The following is a 22,406-nucleotide window of genomic DNA, read 5'->3' on the forward strand; positions in this document are numbered from 1 at the left end:
CCAGCCCTCTGACCATCTTTGTGGCTTTCGTCTGAACTCGCTCCAAGAGGTCCCTGTCCTTCCTGTGCTGAGGACTCCAGAGCTGGATGCAGTACTCCAGGTAGGGTGTCATGAGAGTGGAGTAGAGGGGGGAGAATCACCTCCCTTGACCTACTGGTCACACTTCTTTTGATGCAGCCCAGGATACAGCTGGCTTTCTGTAAATGCACATTGCCAGCTCATGTTGAGCTTCTCATCAAGCAACACCCCTAAGTCCTTCTCTTCAGGGCTGCTCTCAATCCATTCTCCACCCAGCCTGTATTTGTGATTGGGATTGCCTCAACCCATGTGCAGGACCCTGCAGTTGGCCTTGTTGAACTTTATGAGGTTTGCACAGGTCCACCTCTCAAGCCTGTCCAGGTCCCTCTGGATGGCATCCCTTCCCTCAAGCATGTCGACTGCACCACACAACTTGGTCTCACTGGCTAACTTGCTGAGGGGTGCACTCAGTCCCACTGTCCATGTCTCTGACAAAGATGTTGAACAACACTGGTCCTAATACTGACCCTTGCAGAACGCCACTTGTCAATGGTCTCCTCTTTGACATCAAGCTGTTGATCACAACACTTTGAGTGTGACCATCCAGCCAGTTCCTCCAGCCAGACCACCGAGCGGTCCTTCTATCAAATCCATGTCTCTCAAATTTAGAGACAAGGATGTCATGTGGGACAGTGTCAAAGGCTTTGCACAAGTCCAGGTAGATGATGTCAGTTGTTCTTCCCTTATCCACCAATGCTGTAACTCTGGTGTAGAAGGCCACCAAGTTTGTCAGGCACAATTTGCCCTTGGTGAAGCCGTGTTGGCTGGCACCAATCACCTCCTTATTTTCCATGTGCCTTAGCACAGTTTCAAGGAGGATCTGTTCCATGATCTTGCCAAGCACAGAGGTGAGAGTGACTGGCCTGTACTTCCCCCAGTCTTCCTTATTTCCCTTTTTAAAAATGGGGGTTATTTTTCCCCTTTTCCAGTCAGTGGGAACTTCACCAGAGTGCCACAACTACCCCTCTAATACTACCACTTTCTTATTTTTATCAGTCAATTCAAAATATTGCTAGAATATACAAACTGTTCTTTTGCAGATCACTCTGTACCATTTTAAGTACAAAATGGTGCTGATCATGTCTTGCATGTCTACAAATATTTTCATTTCCAATATATGATGTATTTCAGCTCTTGTTTCAGCTTACTGTTTTTATTTGCTGAAGAGCTTCTTTCCTCTTCACCTTTTTAAAAATATTTGTAGTTTATTTGCTGTTCACCAACAGCTCCCTGGAAAGTAGATTTCCATTCTGTACATATCTGTGTCTTACCTTGATGTTAAAAAGCCATGGCTTCATAGCATCCACCTCTGCTTGTCCTTTGCTGATATTATAAACAGCAAGATATAAAGCTCTTTGGGTCATAAAATGAGGATGGGTACTGTAGAACTCTTCTTGTCCTAATGATAAAAAATTTCCACTGTTTAGTACTTCCCTCACTGAACATCTTCAGATCACAAAAAGGCAGCAGAACACTTATTCTCAGATCTCTAATTCACAAATGAAATTAATGTTTACAGAAAATTATCTAAATTGTCAGGAAAACTCTAATAACTATGAATTTTAGGTAGGTACTTGTAGTAGCTCATTGACTGAAGCGTAGTATTGTGTAGTATATGTAAGCTAGTTTTAAATCAAGAAGTGTAAGATTTAACAACTGGATAAGCACGGTTGCTGCAAAGACAACTTGAAAGGTCATGATTCTTTTAAAACTCCAATATTGAATTTCTCCCTCACTCCTTCCTTCCCTTCCTTTCTTTTTCCCTCCCTTTCTCCTATCCTTTCAGCAACTCCAAAATAAGACTTCTAAGTTCACATGATTAAGCACTTAAAACCACAACTGAAGCTGGACATTCAGCCTGAATGCTGCTCTTCTGTGCTTATCCATTGCAATATAGACTGCATTCAAATGAACATGGACCAAAGTTTAAAAATAACTTCTCTACAGCCTAAAACACCCCAGAATTTTAGAAGTGCTTCTGGAGTCCCCCAAACTTAAAAAGATTTTCCAAAAGCCCAAAGTTCAAAGACTCCTCTTAAGACATTTTTTTTTCTGTGACCTTATGAAACAATGACGTTGTAGAGCCTAGAGAGATCCAGACGATAAAAGGGAGAAACAGAGTTGAGTGGAAGATGATTTCTCTGGTGATTACAAGCAATTTCTTACTATTCTGAAATTACAGTTCTGGAGTGCTATGGTTGAAAAAAGTGGTCAGACCACATTTGGTGATGAGAAACTGATGTTTTATATTAAATTTGAGGGATTAGCTGCCAGTTCACAGAATTCACTAATTTCTAAGTAGTCACTTGACTTTTGGTGTAAGTTTGAATGATTCTGCTGTCCTCACTTTGATATTTCACAGGATGACTCTAAGAATGAGTAATGCATTAATATGTTAGAAAATACAATAGTAAAGGATAATAAGCTTTTCAAATACCTCCAAAATCCCACACATTTAAGATAAGCTCTTTCTTCATTTTGCCTTTCCCTTGAATGATCCAGTCTTTTACATCAATGCCTATTGTCGCTTTCGGAGAGCCCAGTTCTGTTCGTTTGCATTTCATTAGTTGCTGTAGCAGGGTAGTTTTCCCACTGCCAGTGTTTCCAACAATCATGAGCTTCATTCTGTTATAAGGCACAGCCTTCTTCAATCGTTGTTGAAGAAATCTGGCATAAAAAAGTTTGCGGAACTCACAGAAGTGTATAATAAAGAAAAATATCAACAGAACTTAAGACCAAGGAAAAATCTAAGCACATACCATTTTCTTCAAATTTTCAATATCTGTTTGATATTAGTGGGGTTTTAACAGTCTATTCTAATTTCTGATTTGAAAGTTAAAGCTTAATTCAGAATGTGTCTTTTTAAATTTTTTTGTAATTACCCAAAAATGTGCTCTGTGCAATGCACTCGTCAACATGGGAAATATATTAGAAATAATTGGTAAGCACCAATTAATGTATGGTTTATAGAGGCACCAAATTCAAGAAGTAATACTATCATAGTCTAAATCACTACGATCTCTTTTATGTGTGTGTGTTGATATGATATTATATGATACCTTCCACAGAGTAGCATGCTGGATTCTCAAAAGGATATGTTGTTTTCTTAATGCTTCCTGCATATCCCAAGAAAGTAAAACAAGAATATTCAAGAACAATAAGGTGACAAACCTGATAATGTCTCTGGCTTTGCATCCCACATGTTTGAAGTCTAAATTAAGATGGAGTCCTTCCACAGGAAGATCCCAGATTTTGGACAGTCTCCCCATTTCATCTGGAAAGAATCTCAAATCGGGATTATGACTTACATCTAGAGAAGTCAAGTTCTCTAGGAAGCCAATCTGAGGAGGAATCTAAATAAAAGAACATTTAATGGGCAATTAAATGTTTAAAAAAAGTATGAGCATCAATACACTAAATATTTAACAAAACTAGATATTCTTTTTACTGCTGTAGTTTAACTTTTTTTTAATAAAACAGGCCTAATATTCCACACCAATAGACAAAGGTCCTTATAATGAATTCATTATACTAACTGATTATATGCACATTCCAGGCAGAAAAGCTTAACAGAAAACGGTGATTTTCACTCACAGGAAGTACTATTTGCACTTACCATTTTACTAATAGGATTTACAATTATATGAGAAGTGACATGAAAATCAAATGAACATTGAAAAATTGCATTCAATTGAAAAACAATTTAATTTTCTTTAGGTAGAATCTTACACTTTACCTCCTTTAACTTGTTGTGGGACAGGTGTAGCTTTTCTAGCCTAGACCATGTACATGGCTTTTCACTCAAGTCCAAGATGTCTATTTGATTATGATTAAATAACAGCTCCCTTAAGTTCAATGATTTCCAGTGCATTGGTCCAGGCAGGCTTACGATCTTGTTTTGGCTTAAATCTACAGATCGCAAACTAAAAACATGATAATAAAAAAAAGACAAGTTAGGAAATGAAAAAAATCAAACTGACATTAACTGGAACTGTATTAATTTTTAATAAATAAACAAAAGGGTTAGATAGCAGAACAGACAGGAATGTAGACAGAAGAAGATAATAACTAATATGAGCAAAAGTAATTAAGACGTTATAAGTAGGTCTTCATTACCTCAGAAAACACTATAAGAAAATACATATGATTGATTCAGTACAATATTATTTCAGTGTATTTATCTGTGAATGAAATTGCCTTGTCATGAAAATAAACATCCACACTGTACTGTGTGTGTAAGTTTCAGATGGTAAATTAAAGAGTCGCTTTAAATAAGTGCACATATTGTGATAATAGTCCACTTCTTTCTACAATTTGCAGACATGCATGGCTCTGTTCAGATTAGTACAAGACACAGATAAATATGATTCACACTCCTGTAGTGCAAATATTCAGTAATTCAACTGTAAACAGTATAGTTAATATACATTTATACCAAATTAACAGAGAATAGTGTTTAACTCAGGATTCCAGCTACAGCTGAGTGCAGGACCATGGAGTACACTGTTACGTGCAATGTCTAACTTATTAGAATAAATGTATTTAAAAAGCTAACTGCAATCTAGCTTAATACTAATATGTATTTTCATGGACTTCTTAACAAATTTCAAATTAAAAAAAAGCAATGGGGAACTTCCTGGTATTATCAACTTTCTAGAACCCAAGATTCCACTTACAAACTATGGAGCCTCACTAGGTCACCTGAACTGCTCTCTTTCTTGTTTCTGACTTAGGAGACTAGTATCAGACGATATGGGTACCTCACACACTTATCAGAACGTTTCTATGAATGTATGTTTGTAAATACATGTATGTGAATAAATTATAGAGTTCAACTACACATGTATTTAAGAACTATGTAAAAAAGAACATTTCATTTCTGTAAGTCATCTGTTGGACAAAAATGCTGTTTATGTTACTGTGGAACACACAGCATGCAAAAAATCCATGCAACTCCTTATTGATTTGTCTGGGCTGGGACCTGTAGAACCTGAAATCTCCACCTTTTTCAACACATCCATTGAATTTGCGGCTGTGAATATAAATATCAGCATGCTGAAACAGTGTAACATCATGTTAATAATTATGTGCTCTATGTAAATTTGATTAATGTAAGTTCACAAATCCGTGGATCTGCCCTCCCCATGGTGCCATCAGCACTCTTTTCTACCCACATCTATCAGATAAATGATCTGATCATCCCTTCCAAGCACTCCTTCCACAATCCGATTCTAGTGACCCATTAAGGTCAGTAACTTCTATAAAAGAAAGCAGAAGTCTGATTTTCACATGGGTAACACTTTGAAGGTATAGCAAAATAAATGTCACATGTGTCTTTATCACAATTCCATCTGGAGGAAGTGTCATTCTTTGAGAATAAAATATCTTGTGATATTTGGGAAGTGAAAAACTAATCTCAGAAGCCTTGTGCAGAAGTCTGTAGAACTTCTTGAAAAGTAAAAAATGCCAGTATCTTTTCACTGTTCGTTTCAAGAAAATAATAAATTAATTCTGGTCTTCTCTCCAAGAATTGTCAGCTTCAGCACTCAAGTAAAACATTCTCAATAACAACAATTTGAATCTGAGGAAGGTAATTTCTCAAAATATTGATAAAAATGTGACTGATTTGTCTTAATTTAAAAGCTACTCAGTTTTGGATTTAACCTGTTAGAGAAGACTTCCTGAAAATCAGTAAAACATGCAGAATTTTATGCTTAACAAAGGTCTTGCCATCAGATTTTCTTTATCAAGAACTTGACATTAACTTCAATAAATAAAATAATAACTTACTGTGGTAGAAGAAGAATTGCTTCTGGAACACTAACAAAACAATTTTGGGACAATTTTAAGCTTGTTATGCTGGATGACAAGTCAGGTATCACTTCTAAAGCAGAAAAAGAGGTTAATCCTATTACTTTTCAGAAATTATTAAATTCTTTTTAAGACTAAAATTTTCTAAAATCAAAGTCAGACTTAAAGGTCAGTCTATCATCTTCTATACACAGGTCTTTGTACAAGCTACCAAAGGCAGAATTTGACTTTTTTTTAAAGCTTATTTAAAACCAAACTCCCCAAATGAAAGAAGTTTAGAACCAAGTTCATGTGTTGGCTTCTATAATACTACATACTATTATACTTCATCGCATGTTGGCATTAAGCATTGAAATAATCTTACTTTTTACTGTATTGCCAATGTACCTAACATTCCCATAATTCACCCAGTGAATGGTGGGTCTTATGTACACAAATATGACTCTAATGGATCAGCTGTGTTTAACGCAGGTATAAGAGCTACCTTCTGAAATACTGTGACAATAATTTCAAAATGGAAGATTTTGCATCTTGAAGAGAAAAATAAATTCTGACAGTAACTTAGGAACTCCTGCACTATAATTAAAATCTCATTTATGTAATTTGTATTTTTCATAGGTAAACTAATTTTGACACCTTTGCATAAAATATGCCAAACTACTGAAACACACTCTGAACTCAATTCAATTGCTTAAACAATAGGTTCTAGTGAAGGTGATCTGCCCTGTGGTACCTGAGCCATCTGCACATGGCTTAGAGATACAACATAGGAGCTACGGAAGACCTGCTTTTTCTGGACCAGCAGCTGCAAGCCAAATGGGATACTTCAGGGTATCTCAAATGACACCTGCATTCAGGCAAGTGAATCAAACATTTTCTCTTATTCAGAAGACAACATTGTATATAGTGGGGGTAACAGAATCATAGAACCATTTAGGTTGGAAAAGACCCTTAAGACTGGGATCGAGTGCACCCTCAGCAAGTTGTCTGACGATACCAAGCTGTGTAGTGTCGTTGACATGCTGGAGGGAAGGGATGCCACCCAGAGGGACCCGGACAGGCTGGAGAGGTGGGACGCTTGTATGATATGTATTTCAGTTCAGTATTAAACCTATTAGTACTAGATTTGCAAGATAACTTTAAACGATTTCCTCTGCCTTGAACCTTCCCCAACAGAATGTACAATCTCAAGTACACTCAACCATTTTTATAGCATCCACTACAAATGTAAAAACAAGATGAGTTATGCTGACTCAGATCAAATGCCATCAAGCCCTATTGGAAGGATAGCGCTTCCAACAGTGATCAAAAGCTGATGCTTAGGGAACTGTATAAACAAGGACAAGCATGTGTGGTATTATTCTCTGTTTCTGCTCTCCCAAGGTTCCAAATGCTGAAGCTGAGGAATTTGTGACTTGGAACGGTTTCTAGAAGGTGGATCCTATTTTCACAGATACTTACCAAGAGCATTCATCCTGGCGTTGAGCTGCTCCAGTTTTGTACAGCCCATGAAGGTATTCTCAGCAAGGGATGAAATATTGTTCTTACTAATGTTTAAAATCTTCAGTTCTTTCAAGCATATGGGTGAACATAAGCACGAAATTTTGTTTCTATGATAACAAGAAGAAAAAAATAATCCACTTTTTATTCAGAAACTATTAGCTAAAAAGTCAAAGTAAAGAGTATTTATCTGACAATGCTATCCTTACACTGTTAAACAAAAAATAAAACTTTTATCTATATAAAGACTGACCAGTCAGCAAAAATACTGGTATATGTGGCAACATGAAATAACATGACTAATATTAAGATTGTTCTAATTAATTTGGAGACCAAATGTCAGAATGTACTACAAGGTGTCATTTCCTGTTTTCATACTGCAGCTCAATCCCACACAAAGTGGACTGATGCATTTGTTAGTAGTTGTTTACTAAAGATACGTGTTTGCTCGATTATAATTACAGAATTACTATTTATTAAAAAAATAAAAGGAATTCCATATAGGGCATACAATTCAGGATGAGTATATAATGTTACAAACAATGTATTCGGGGAAGAAGAAGAACAGAAAAAAAAAGAGACAAAGGTGCTGAAAATACAGAGATAAAAGAACCATGCAGCACTGTTTTGCAAGGGTAATATTGCTAATAAAGTTCAAAATAAAACTAATGAAGATTTTCAATTTAAAACATTGCTTTTGCAAATTTTATTCACATATTTGATCCTGCTTGCTTTAGTAACATGTTGCTATCTATTCTGTGTGAACTTCTGTGTAAAAAATACCAGCATCTTATTAAAATAAAATACGGGAGATGAATGAGACAGTATCTGCAGTTTACAGAGCTATGAATAACAGCATTCTTAAGAATTCCATGTAGGTGTGAATTATCTCACTCACCACCAAATATGACAGAGTGCTGGTAAACAAAAAATTACAAATTTTCTTTGCTTCTGTCATTTATAACATATCTGTACCAACAAAAACAATTCCATGAATCATACTTCCAAAAAACCTTTGATGAATATGAAATACAGTGGAAAATGTATTCTGTATACAGAAAACCTATCTGAATATGTTAGACAACACAGACAGTCCTGTGGATTAATAGTATGTCAGTAGAAAACGACTGAAGTTGAACATTTTTAGTATGTTACTGGAACTGCAATGCTATCAGACTCTATGAAGGTCCACAGATATTCACATGCTCTTCGTAACACAACACTGAAAATTGTAGCAATTTATACATTTAGAAGATAATATCAATGTTCCACTGCTGACTAAACAATCCTTTCCATGTTATAACAGTCATCATTCTCGATGACAAACATATTATTTTCTTTGCTACAATCCATTTGCTAATGCTACTCACCCTTCTAGTGATAGCTGTTCCAGATTTTCAGCAACATTTGAAAGACATTCAGGAGTGCACACCAGCTGATTGTATGAAAGATTAAGGTGCTTTAGAGTTGGACATCTGAGGTATGGATCCAAAGCAAAGGAAGGTCCAATGTCATTTCGAGAGATATCAAGATTTGCAATACAATTCATTTTCAGTAAATAAGTTGGAAAAGAAGTAAATCGGTTACTGTGCAAATCCAAGTAAGTCAAGCATTTCAAGTTCTGAAAGAAAAGGATAATTTGTTTTTAAAAAGTTAAATGAAAAGATGAATTTAAAGGTTTTAAATTGAGATATCTTTTACAAATTTATTAATTTACTTACATCTCTCTCACTAGGAAAAATAGCATAAAATAGCAAACATATCAATACAACCCATAATATTTCTATTACACAATATAATATAGAGAATTCTTCAAATTTAATTATCATGGTTTCATAAAATTTAACAGATATGAATTGCATCCAGTTCTTGGTTCCTTTTATGTTATTACATTACTCAGTATAATGCATTCGAAAGCAGTTCTCTGCAGTAAATGACTCAAAATTGTTCCATGAAAATACTTCTATTTCTAGCTGAATCCACTGAATGAAACTATAATATATGCAAAAATGCACACCCAATATTTCCAACAGGTACACTGTTAGAGACAAACAATTTATTGTATTATGGAAAATTATGCAGAATTACTTCACACAGTTGTTCTGGAATGTTTGTAAGAGCATTTTGGTGGAGCTCCAGTTTCTCAAGATGTTCCAGATGACTAGTTAAGCAGCTATTCTGGCTGATGGCATCAATGTTTTCCAGCTCATTTGATGAGAGATCTAGTGATTTAATATATTCTTTGTCCGAGATCAACGAAGAAAGACTGTCTGATGGTCTTATATGTGGTGAAAATTTTGAGATGCCTTCTATTAAGACAAAAACGTGAAAAATTGCATTATTTCATTTATCATGTAATTAAAATTATGATCAATCAATCTGGGATCTAAAGATGCAGAAGACAGTGAATGCTTGGATATTGGTTAAGAACCAAATCCACAAAGACTTCTATTAAGAGACAGAAGTCTATAAGATAGTAGGGAAGAGATGGACGCTTATGCACTGCACAACAGAAGTAGCTTTTGAAAGCTAATAAGGGAACTCATGAAATTTCATTGCCTGTTTAATTTGACATAAATTATTTGATCCCTATGTATGCATCATTTGTACTCTGCTGTAATATTTACAAACTGTATCCTGCTCTTTGTAAATAAATACACAATCTGACTATAATCTTTTTATGGTACACTTGTGAATGCATTAAGGATGAAAAATCTGTTATATATGTTAAATTGTATAGTTTACTTACTGAGGGATTCATCTGAAGGCAGGAATTTTCTTCTTTGTTTCATTAATGGTTCATAATCTGAGCCAGGTCCCTGGAAAATCCCAGAAGAGAACAAAAACCAGTTATGGACATATGCAGATAACTGAAATGATCTGAATTCAATAAACTTCTTTTTATTGGGGTTTCTTTTTATCAGAACTTCCAGGGGGAACACAAAGAAATGGTACATTTTAACTAAAAATAACAATAGCTCTCATCTTTATAAAACTTACTGATCCATGCAATATGAAAGAACAGTAGATTTAAAGTGCAATGAAGTAGTGCATTTTTTGGCAATCTAAAATGACTTTCACTAGGGTGGGGTGACAGGATGGAGCCAGATATTACGAAAAATAACTTTCTCTAGGGAAGCTAGTCTCTCCAGTTTCCTTTTACAGTCAATGGAAAGAGACAAGCTCCTTTCAAAGGAACCTGACTTGGATTCCACTAATTTGTCCTCTTACGTCTCCTTACAGAATGGGTCTCTCTTCACTGATCACAGTAGCACTCTGAAAATTAGCTTAACTAAGGGGTAGTTAAGTCTTTGCGAACAGGCCCACAGTTTCTGTATCTGCATTTGAACATCAGACCAGAAATTTGAGCAATTCACAAGAATTTGTACTTTTTATTGACCATAAATTTTTGCTGAAATAAACTCTCATCTATACAGTGATCTGGAGCACAGTAATTGCATAGCAACAGAAGGAAATATTAAATGGCAGCAGTGAGACAAGAGCCCATGACCTTTCCTAACACTTGATTATTAAAATTTTGCTGTAGGCAACACAGATGGACTTGTGAGAAGTCTGGAATGAATAAGGATATGACTCACCACAGAGTAGGAATGTCGTGGCAAAGTAGGAGAACCTCTCTGAAATGCCATTTCCTTACAATTTAAGTCAAGAACTGCAATGGAATTGGACTTCTTTTTTGTAAAAAGCGGACCTTCACTTCCTAGCACAAAACAATAACACAGGAGGACAAATAAGTAAGAAAATTTATCTAAAGATAAGGCTCAGAATTCAACTGTAATATAGATGCTGACATAAAAAGGAGAGATACATTTCAAAAGCATCAATATGGCAGGTTCTCACTGGTTAACTGTGTGTGCAACAGTCCAAGAATCTTGTCAACACGTTTGAGAGGACATGGGCGATACTAACCTGACATGCTCCAAATACGACCTGTAGCTTGCTACATTGATGCTTCATCATTTAAAATTTCCAGCAAGTTGGGATTACTATACATGTTTTGTAACACATCTTTGCACTACTGCAGTGTAAATAACTTTTTAAAATCGAAGAAGCTTGCATTTTAATAGGTAAATTTGCACTTCCACATTTATTGAGAATGAAACATCAAATGCCACTCTGGTTATGGTGATTTAGGGTTATCTGGACCCATTTAGTGTTCCTCTTTTAAAACTCCTAAAATCACTCATTAGCAAAGCCTGTATTTTTTTAACCATAATTTACATATGACTTAACAACTTTTCTATGTGGGACAACAAATACTACTTATTATATGTCTGTGTTACAGTTGTGCAGAAATGAAAAATGGTGATGAGTGATGTAAAGGAAAAGAACAAACAGAACCAAAAAAATTCCTTAGGATTCTCTGATTCCAAAATTCAAATTCTTCCGCTGTGATGATTTTAAGTATCCAACAGTTCTAAAACAACAGTCACATCTGAACAAACAAAAGGCATGTTGTCAATTAAAGCCACTAACTCTTATTATTAAATTACCAATATTATAGACAGAAATGCTGTCTTTTTATAAATTAAAGGCATTCAGATTTCCTGACATGGTTACCGAAAATGATGCTGGACTGAACACAGACTTGTCACTTACACTTTCTGACCAATTAGATATCTTTGGGTTAGGACTTCTTTCACCTACTTTATTTGTTAACAATATAGTCTATACCAGCCTTGGTTGTGCACACTTTATTTACAGAAAACCCAGGGAACAGTGGTTTCTAGATCACAATACACCTGCTTTCATGATGAGACAAAGTGCTCTTGAAGCTCTTGCTTTTTTGCTATTGACTATCAAGGCAGCATAAGAGAATAGCTCAGAAACAGACATCAAAATAGTCAATATCTAAATTTGGTTGGATGAATCCCACTCTTTCTCTCTACAATAAACCGAATGCGTGAAGAATTAATTTTAAATGGATATCTGAACAAAATGCTTTAAGGTCCTAATTTTGTAGAAAAGGACGTACTTACTCACCATAAGCTATTTTCCAACGGTAACACAGACAAAATTTTAGATAAAAGTATTTTTTTCATGCGAGGTGTTTTATCTCAAATACAAAAAAACTAACCAATTTATGGCTATGGTCTAGCCCTGGTACACTAAATTGGGGTTATAAAAAGAAAAAAGAAAAGAAAAACAATTACCTTCACTATCAATATCATCAGTCAAAGGAAAAACACTGTCCACTAAAGGGTCAGAAATGAAATTCCAATCATAGTTTTTATCCACTCCATCTTCAGAGAAGTTTAGATCAGAGGAGGCTCTTGATCTATCCTCTGAAATAGTCCTCATCTGGAATTTAAGCACCATTCTTGCCAGTGCAGAACCTGCATCTGTATGTGTAAGAAACCGAAAAGATAGCATAATCAAGAAATCCAAATAGCTTTAAAAGAATAACAGAAATAACTTGATTTATTTTCAAGGTTTGTCAGTCTTTCTATAACCAGCTGAATGCTATGAAGAGATCCTCAGCTGAAGGTCCTGATCTAAATCACTTACCATCAAGAGATATTAACATCACCAGCAGATCTATCTTCCAGCAAATTCTATATATACTCACTTTGTTTTCTTAATGGAGTAATTTTATCTGGGAACAATGGGATGAGCCAGGAAGGTTCTAGTCTCCCAATACCAAATCCTCCAAGACATATACTGCTGTTGGCAACATCAAGACTAAGCTTCTTCAAGAGCAAGCTGATGATTTGGCTGTCTCCTCTCTTTATACTGATGGTCAAAGCACTCCGAACATCCTGCTCTCGAGCACCATTGGCTAACAGCAGTTCCACCAATTTAGGGTTATTTCCTTTTTCACAAACCTAACAGAGAAAAGCAATTAAAAAAATTACGCAAGGCACTCAAACAACAGCTCAGACTGCATTAAGAGACTTGTCTCAAATTCAGATTAACTATATTTTTAGGATCATGTCTTTTTTTTCAATTACGTAATTCCCTACCCCTCAGAATATGCCTGCCTAAGGTATCAGAGTACCAACTCCCATTTTCCTGAAGTCTTTGCCCAAAATATAACAAATGCCTGAGTTCTGTAATTGTAATTTCTGCCATGAGTGTACACAATTTCCAGGCAAAAATGAATGGTAATTTATATAGTTTGGTGACTGCATGTGGTCTATGGCAACTCCATTTATTTATCTGTTCAGTGGGAAAAAGACACTTAGGAGTTATTTTGCCACGTCACTGGGATATCAGAGGAACCCACAACAATGGTGAGACTCATCAAGCCTTGCCTAGCGCTAGGAAGCTCATGTTTGCTGGCTTCAGTCTGCTTTACTCCTTCCAGTTTCTCAGCCTACATTAGAGCAGTGTTGATTGTGAATATTACACATACTTCAGTATTTCCACTGTGGTTTACTAACACTAATTTGCCTACCTCAGTCTCCACGGATGGATGGTCAGTTCCAAACTCAGCTGCGCTTTATCACCCAGCCAGCTCTGCCAGCAGGAGTGAACACTTCCTAATTAATTTCAGGCAGTACTGGTGGAGTTATCTTAGACCGCTTAAAACTTTGACACTGAAGCAAAATTAAGAATTGCTCATAGTCACTATTTCTTAAAAAATTTTTTTAAGGGCAGTCACATTTAGCAAGGAGCACTTATAAGCAGGTGGGAACAGCCTCTCTGTTGGCATGGCTGAATCCAGATGGGATGTTTGCCTATGGCCTCATTTAAGACATCAACATATTTCAAATAGTGACGCTCTGGATGTGGCCACTGTCTGGATAAAGTTCTTCGGAGCTAGTGTGACTGAAGGCATTCCAAGATGTTATATTACTTTAGCCGTGTTGATAGAAAGTCAGAACATTAACCAGAACAGTTAAATCAGCACAAAAACCCCCACCCCAGCCTGATGTCTATATTCATCTTTAAGTACAACACAAAGTAAAAAAAAAAAAAAAAAATCCACCATTCCAGGGCAGGCATTCTGGTCTAAGTCTTCTTTGCAGGTCTAGAACAGAGTGGGACTACGCACACTGAAACCTATCTGTGTGCTGCCTGCTGGTCCATCTGTACTTCAGCCTCGTAGAGGCTGGAAAGAGCTGAATTTGGAACATCAGTTCATGGACTGGGCTCTAATGGGATTGATGACATTTATGCCTGATTAGTTCAGAAAAAAATGACTGGGAGTTTGCAAAGCTCGAGCTTAAGTCTTCTTGCTCAAAAATACTCCAAAGCTAAGGCTAAGTCAGTATTTGATCAAACCCAGGTTTGTATGTGAACAGGGTAAGCAACCAAAAAGCATGGACTTCAAAGTGAACTTGCATGAGAACTAAACTGGCAGTGTGAGCATATTCTAGGTGACAGTGACTCTGTGAGCTTCAATGAAGTGAGGGTGTTTCAATGAACATCAGATTGAGCCTGAAGTCACCATGAGTAGCAATGGTTCACACCACCTCAGGTCACAGGTAGATTGCACTGGGTATTGCTGCTGTGTTCTGCCAAATATATGTTTACATGACAAGAGAAAGGAACCCAAAAGAACAAATTTTAAAGCAATAAAACTACATATATTTCCATATATTACCTGATAGATCAAAGAGTTTGTCTTTGTCTTCTTATTAATATCAGCTCCCAGTAGAAGTAAACATTCAGCCATGATACTATTGTACTCAATACATGCTTTCTCCAGCATCAGATTTTTTAAATCATCATTTTCAGCCATTTTAGCAAAACATTTACAACACAGGCTTTGAAACTGAATGGGAAGACAAACAATCAAAGTTAGGACAAAAAAACACCAACATTTTTCAGCTGTGGAGCTGTCAAAAGAGAGAAGATACCTGTCGATCTCGCTGGTTGGTGAAACACATGGACATCTGGTAGAAAATCACTGTGTCAAATGATTCAAGTACCAGCAGCTTTGCAAAACAAGGTGACAAACTGAGAATTGACAAGATTGCATGAAATCCCTAAGAATACAATGAGAAGATTGGAATAAATACAGTGTTAAAAAGCGTCACTTTAAAACAGGTTGTGCAACAAAATCATATTTCAACCAAAAGATATGTGCTTTATTTTTTTTGTCTTGCTTTTAAACTTGCAAATTGGAGAAGATCAGGAGAGAAGGCAGAAACACCTGGTGTGTCTGTGTTTATACAGCTGTAGTTTCATGGCTGTTTAGCTGACCCACTTAAACAGATATTAACTGACACTTCCAAAAGCCAAATTATGCACCATAATATCTGACAATATCCTGACTGGCAGTGACAAATAAACTTGTCATTTCCTGAAAATGTACAGAGGAAACAATCTTAGGCTATGGGATGGAGATGCATCCCCTCTGCCAATGTGTTGCTCTGTAAGCCTTGAATTCGAAAAAAAATACATTGGCTAAATGAAAAACTTAACATGTATATCTAAAAATTAAAAAGAAATACAAAATTATCCCATGATTCTGCAAGGAAAGTTCACCTAGAAGGGTGAACTGGGTAAATTACAGACTCTTTGTCCAAATCTAATTGAGACTAAATCACTCTAAGTAACTTCCTTATTCCACCACGTTATTTTGATTTCTCTCTACGCTGGCCTCTAAGCCAGTGAGGAGCCGGAAGGGAGGCTGCACTTGTGATATTTCCGTATTGATCTGAAACAGAAGTACAGAAACTCTCACAGGAAGCTGATCCCACAGGCATGCTCTATTTCACTAGAAAAATGAAACTGGCAACAAAAGGGAAAGCTTCTGAAGCAGAGGCAACAGAACTTTCACGGAAGGAGGACTCTACACATGTATGCAGACAGAATAAGAACTCTCCTTCCACATTCAGAAGTAGATCATAAGTCTGACACAGTATTCCAGTAATATCCTTAAATACAGCATTCCTACACTAAGCTGATTGCTGGTGACAGGACTGGGAACTAAGTTGTTTTCTATTACTTTTCAAAAAAGGGAGATCAATACTATAATGAAGGCTACATCATTAGATGGTTATAGATTGACTGAATGGTGGACCATGACTGAGAAATTTGTTCTAGTTTGCAGATCTCAGAAGTCTTCCATAAACACCTAAACCTATGCTTACATATTTTGTATTGAACATATGTCTCCAAGAAAACCATCTGGATGGCACACATATTAGTTTAATTTTAAAGGCTTATAACAATCTAGTAATTGCAATAAAATAAAAATAAAGTAAAATAAGGAACTATACTTCAAACATAACCACATTAAAATAATTTTCTAAAGTTTCGCCTTTCACTTTCATCTTTGTACACAGAAATAACACATACATGCATCTGGATTTCAGTGACCTCTTTAAATCGTCGCAGAGCAGAAACCAGAACTGTTGACAGAACATGCATAGTTGCAATACACAAACTCTTTCTTGTAATCAAAGAGCGTAGAAGACTCAAACCCAAGCATTGTATGTCTACAAGAAAAAAGAAAGATTAATAATGTTGATTATTCAGACATTCTGAGTGGAATAAACCCCTGACCTAAGCAGTGTTATATCACTAATATTCCAGAAAATTACACGCATAAGCTACTTCAGGGCCAGGTGTAACTACACAGTGGGTGAACCTGAGGACTACGCAGTACTGCAGCCTTTTCTTGCCATATAACCTACATCACATCCAGTACTAAAGAGTGTAATAGACAGGTTACAGCTTCTATGGTTAATCAGCCCTTTCTACTACATCATTTACATTCAACTAACAAAATACCTTCCCTACCTTGTTCGTCTGGATACATCTGTAGAGTGTGAAGCACAGTGTCAGTAGCTCCTTGCCGCGTTAAAATTTCTGGTACACAAGGTAACTCAGCTACAGCAGCAAGTAGTTTTAATCCACACTTCTGAATGTTAGGATTTCCAATAAACTAATGGAGAAATGAATATAAAATCAGATCAAGTTTGTTCTGCTTACAATGGCAACAGAAGAGCTGCTTGTTCCTAGAGTACATGTGACTGCTGTTCTTAAAGTATGCGAAATTACAGCTGACGTGACAATAAATAACAATAATAACAATTTAAAAAAGGTCTCCTTTTCAACCATCAGTTTCAGCTGCTCATAACCTCCCCAGATTTTCACCTTTGATTCTGAAAATATTTCCCAGCTAGTTTTCTAATGGAAAGTGGGGTTTCTTTTCCTCCAAGTTTCAGTACAGCCATTCACAAGTTCACATCATTTTGCTGTAGGACAAGGAGAGTGAGAAAATGTAATTCCTTTGTGGTTAAAAAGGAACAAAAATGGGGCTCTCTGAGAACCTGCACAAATGATAAACATGGTGGTAACTGAAAAAAATATGAAAAGAAAAAGGTATAAAGCAACATACCTATTACCACACCCCATCAAGATTTTAAAAGTTTTTGGTTTAGCTATATAGCAATTCAATAGGTTATTTGTGATTATTTTTCCCATTTTTCTCACACTTCAAGATGGAGGAAACCTAGACGAGGCCTAGATCTGAAAGTGTGCATAGCTGTCACAGTGTGAAAAATTATTTCAGTGGAGTCATGCCCATCTTCCTCCTTACTCCTTCTCTAATTTTTCATTACAATATGTTAATTTCTATCCCTTCTGGTTGATATTGTAGTACTCCAAAACACAAACCAGCTGGGTCAGAAAAAGCAATCAGGATGGTCACAAAGCACTGGAGACTGTAACACATTCTGAAGTAAAAATTATTTTGCTTCCCTTGTTAACTCCCATATCTTCAGGTCAAGAAACGTCCTTTTGACATTCTAGCACTCTTGCTGATACATTATTTGCTCTGAGTTTTATCATAAATGTAAGAGACATAAATTTCCTTGACTGTAGGTGTTGGCAAGCTTAAAATTGATCAGAGACTTCTAAAAAATTGTGACTTTCTACATCCATTTTGATTGTGGTCATGTGAACTTCGTAAACCTTGTAGAGGTGGGATTCTTCTAAAGGCCATGTAGTTAAACCTTTCCTATCACTAGGATTTAAAGTTAATTTGCTGTGCAAAGTGCCCAGTGCTTCCTTTGGTTAGACTGGTTCTGCTTCAGCCTTTCACTTTTCAGCTTTCCCTTCAGTGCACTGCGATCATTCTGTTTTCCAGTGTCTGGAAAAAGTTATAGAATTGAACAATGAAAAGAACGGAGACAACGGAGAAACTCTTTTCTGTTGAAAACAAAGGAGTATGTATCCATGAAAGCCATAATAAAGAACCACTCAGTTCTATGTGTAGTTGAGGTGTAGGTATGAGAACACTTTTAATGTACAAACTAGTCCATCAAAATAATCACAAATAACTGTATGCTTGGAAAAAAAATAGCCTTGTTTTTGTAAATATCCTTTAGAGTTACTGTATAAAGGATCATCGAATACACGCCAGAACAGAAAGTAAGAAGAAACCCCAGATGATAATTAAAACCCATGAGTTAAGATTAACTCTATCAAATCAACAGTAAAATCAAAGCAGAACTAAAACTTACAAATGATTCACCATTGCAAGTGCAAAATAGTGACAACATTCATTAGAATAAAGGTTTAACTATACCCTGTTCAAAGCATTAAGCACCAACGAATGAGTTCTCTCCACCAGACACTGGTTTTTAATGACTTTTACTATAAGTGCAAACACATCTTTGGAAGAACCATGCTGGTCATTCTTTGTATCTGCAACAATGGAAAACAGCTTTCCTCAGAAGAACAGATTTAATATTCTCCCCAGTATTAACCCAATATTATTAACCCAATATAACAATCAAATTGAACATACAGGTTTTAACAACTGACTGAGAAGGTGTATTTCAGATTTTACGACATTTTCAGAACATTGTAGTTACAGACATTGGAGTCCCTCCAGATTTACTTTGTAGCATGAGTACATTGTGTTTGAAATTATTTCACCATATGTTTGTTCACTGCTTACTGTGAAAATGCAAAACCATGCCAAAGAATTTTGCCTAAGGTACATCGCAATATATTACTTCTTTGCGTTATGGTGTTTCTTGGTGTTCCTGATACCTACTTCAGAATGCCTCTTCCTTCCAGAAAGGAGACAGTATAGAGAAGCTGTAAACTAGCTGCCCTTTCTCACTTGGCAGCACATCATAGGCCAAATTTTACCCACAGAGGACATAAGTGGAGGGTGAGTACAAACAAAAGAACAGAGAAAGGTGTTTTAGATTTACCTTTCCTGTAGCTATTGGCACTTGCAGTCAAGTGGCACTACAGAAAGTACCCAGAAATCCTTTAAAAGCCACTTCAAGCATTCATATTTGTTCCTATTACTGTTTTCCCCATGAGTTACTTTCTATTACCTAATTAACCTGCAAGGTGCAACACCCAGTTGGCGCTCTGTTTGTTTGATTATGCTTTAGAAGGGCCTCACTTCCAGGATACTGGCAAAAAAACCACCATGCCTGCATGTTAGAATACGTATATCAAGTCTTAATCCTGTTGTTTATTGAAAAAAAAGTTAAATATTAGGATTATAATTCAAAGAATAGAAGGAAACTGGAAACTTGCAATCAGTCTGCATATTAGCCAAGTTACCAGTTTCAGAGGTGTTGGTTTTGTAAATGTTCAACTAAAACTGCTGAGAGATGCTTGCAAAAAGTTGTTCTGAAAACATACCAGCACACCATGCTTGTACTCTTACACTTAATATCAGAGGAAAAAAACCAGGATATATAGCAGTAAAGTGACAAGGAGTTAAAACGTTCTCCAAATTCTATTAAAGGTATAGAACTAGCAAAGAACATATTTTTTCTACTGTAGACTGCCTTTAAAGAGGCTTTTTTTTTTTTTTTTTTTTTTTGCACAGAATTTCTAAGCTTGTGGGTTTGGCTTCTCCTTTTCTGTAGAAAATAGTATATAATAGTATACTTCATATCCTTAAATCACTGCCTTTATATTTTAGTGTCAGAGGCCCAATTCTTATGTTCCTTCCAATAGTTTACTATTAAAATAATTGCATTTCATGGTACAACAATGTTGCTTGTCATTGTCACTGTTTGTTCTCACTTAAAGGGTATCTATGATGAAAATACACAATCACAGCAATAGCTCCGCACTCATTCCTTCAATTCCTTAGAAGTAATGGAGCCAACATTTCACTGATAAAATCAAGGGGAAATCAGCAGTGATAATTTTAGTCTGTTATCTTCAATACCTCAAAAGTTTTCCTCCATCTCATATGTTCTTAAAGTTACAGCTGCCCTCTGCTATGTACAGAACTCCAGTAAATTTCTTGAAGTCCCATTAAAGGCTGCCTAATTAGATAAGAGAGACTAAAGCGCAGCTGTCTAATTCTATTCTCTGATTTTGTGTACAATGCCATACTGATTATATTTTTGGATGACTTACCGGGCATCACAAAGTGTAAAAGGACTCTAAGTGCTTCCAGTTGTACAGAGAGAGATTTTTCATGTTCCCTCATGGCTTTTACAACTTCTGATGCAGCTACCGTCATTACATCCAGATGAGGGAAACTGAAAATATTGTTTATAAAATAAATAAAAAGAATGCATTTCTAAATTGTACATGTATTTGCTTCCTTAATTAACACAATGTAATAACCCTTTAGAACACTAAATCTAGTTTGAGCTATGAAATACAAATTAAACTATGGTACTTTTCTTCATCATAGCAAATATATTATTTTCATGCCATTCCATGAATTCATATATTTCACTTTGATTCCAGTCCAGATATGAGGAAAGACACATATATCTTAATTTAGTGCTCCACAACTGTCATAAACTACTGATGAATTGTCAGGTACTTGTAGAACACACAGAAAAATATCAATCATGTTAGGTTCTAATCTTTGAAGAAAAAAAACCCTCAATGTCATTAGCATTCCTAGAAATGGCAGTAGCCAAAGGTCACTAATTCACTTTTAAGGTTATTTTCTTCTTTCATTTTATAATACTTTTTATTCCTGTGAACATGTTTATGGAAGTTTTGAGATTTTCTTCTTTATAAAATGAAATTATTCATAAGAAATTCTGTGACTATATCTTGAGTCTATAATTTTTTCACAGACAGCTTAGCATACATAAACGTTTCAGGGAAGGCTGGAAAAACTTGGAGAGACACTTGGAATAACGTTCCAAACCTGTATACCAGTATTTATGAGTCACAAGTTTGTTTTCCAGTCGTGTTCTAGAGCATTTGCAAGAGCCAACACAGAAGTAACATTAACACAATGTTATTTTAATAATCACCTGGGCACTTGACTACAGGACTTACAAAATTCCATGTCTTGAACAGGGCTGTCAGGCTGTGGTCAATTTTAGCATCAGTGAAACAGTCAATAATTTACATGTAATCAATTACAGCACTGAATCTCACAACCCTTCACTTTAGAAGTGGCTATGTATTTCTAAGTATATTACCTTCCTTCGAAAACATGATTCAGAATTCTGCAGGCACTTTCAGACACTTCAGGAGAATGTGGATGTTTCCTCATTATATCCAAAACATTCATATGTATTCCTTTAGACAAAAGTGTCTTCCTAATATTTACTACAACACAAAAGAGCAAGCATCCTATAAGTAAATCTCTCTCTTTCATGTATAATTCTCAAAAACAACAGAACTGATAACTTTTTTCCCCCTTTTTCAGATTTTTTTTCCCTCACCAAACACATTATAGAGGCAACAACTTGAGCTGAAGCTGATTTCTGTTTGCATACCTTAATCCAAAGCATTATAATTCCTGACTACCTAATAAGTTTAAACACATCTGCTATTTTTACTTACATAAAGTTAACTAAGGGAAGGAGAATGTGCAGCTTTACTTTTATTTTCAAAAATATTTATTATTAAACAGTTCTTCCTCTTAGTTGCACTAGGTGATCATGTCGGAAAGCTAGATTTTAAAACTTTCAAAAAATATTATAACTTCCAAAATAAGGCCTCAAAAATGAAACTATATTCTGTCTATTTACTTTGTTAATTAATGTTTTAAAACTTCACATGTTGTATCTACAACTGTAACCAATACAGCTCGTAACACTATTAAAATATTCTGCATTATCATGGTAACTACCACC

The 22,406-nt window shown here is 35.8% G+C and overlaps 1 protein-coding gene across 1 annotated transcript; it reads right to left on the reverse strand.

Moving 5' to 3' along the window:
* Window positions 1-1,349: 1,349 nt before the first annotated feature.
* On the reverse strand, window positions 1,350-21,876 carry LOC104467005 (leucine-rich repeat serine/threonine-protein kinase 2-like; the record flags this gene model as incomplete). Its single annotated transcript, XM_010080609.1, has 19 exons — window positions 1,350-1,477; window positions 2,516-2,745; window positions 3,250-3,431; window positions 3,815-4,001; window positions 5,869-5,962; window positions 7,351-7,499; window positions 8,760-9,010; window positions 9,478-9,698; window positions 10,139-10,208; window positions 10,989-11,110; window positions 12,564-12,752; window positions 12,980-13,235; window positions 14,960-15,130; window positions 15,216-15,344; window positions 16,663-16,802; window positions 17,107-17,251; window positions 18,899-19,017; window positions 20,713-20,837; window positions 21,747-21,876. Coding segments are annotated over 19 exons (3,038 nt in total), but the record flags the coding sequence as incomplete, so codon positions are not given.
* Between the last annotated feature and the right edge of the window lie 530 nt (window positions 21,877-22,406).

This window comes from Pterocles gutturalis, unplaced genomic scaffold, assembly GCF_000699245.1.
Source record: "Pterocles gutturalis isolate BGI_N339 unplaced genomic scaffold, ASM69924v1 scaffold26274, whole genome shotgun sequence".
NCBI classification, from domain to species: Eukaryota; Metazoa; Chordata; class Aves; order Pterocliformes; family Pteroclidae; genus Pterocles; species Pterocles gutturalis.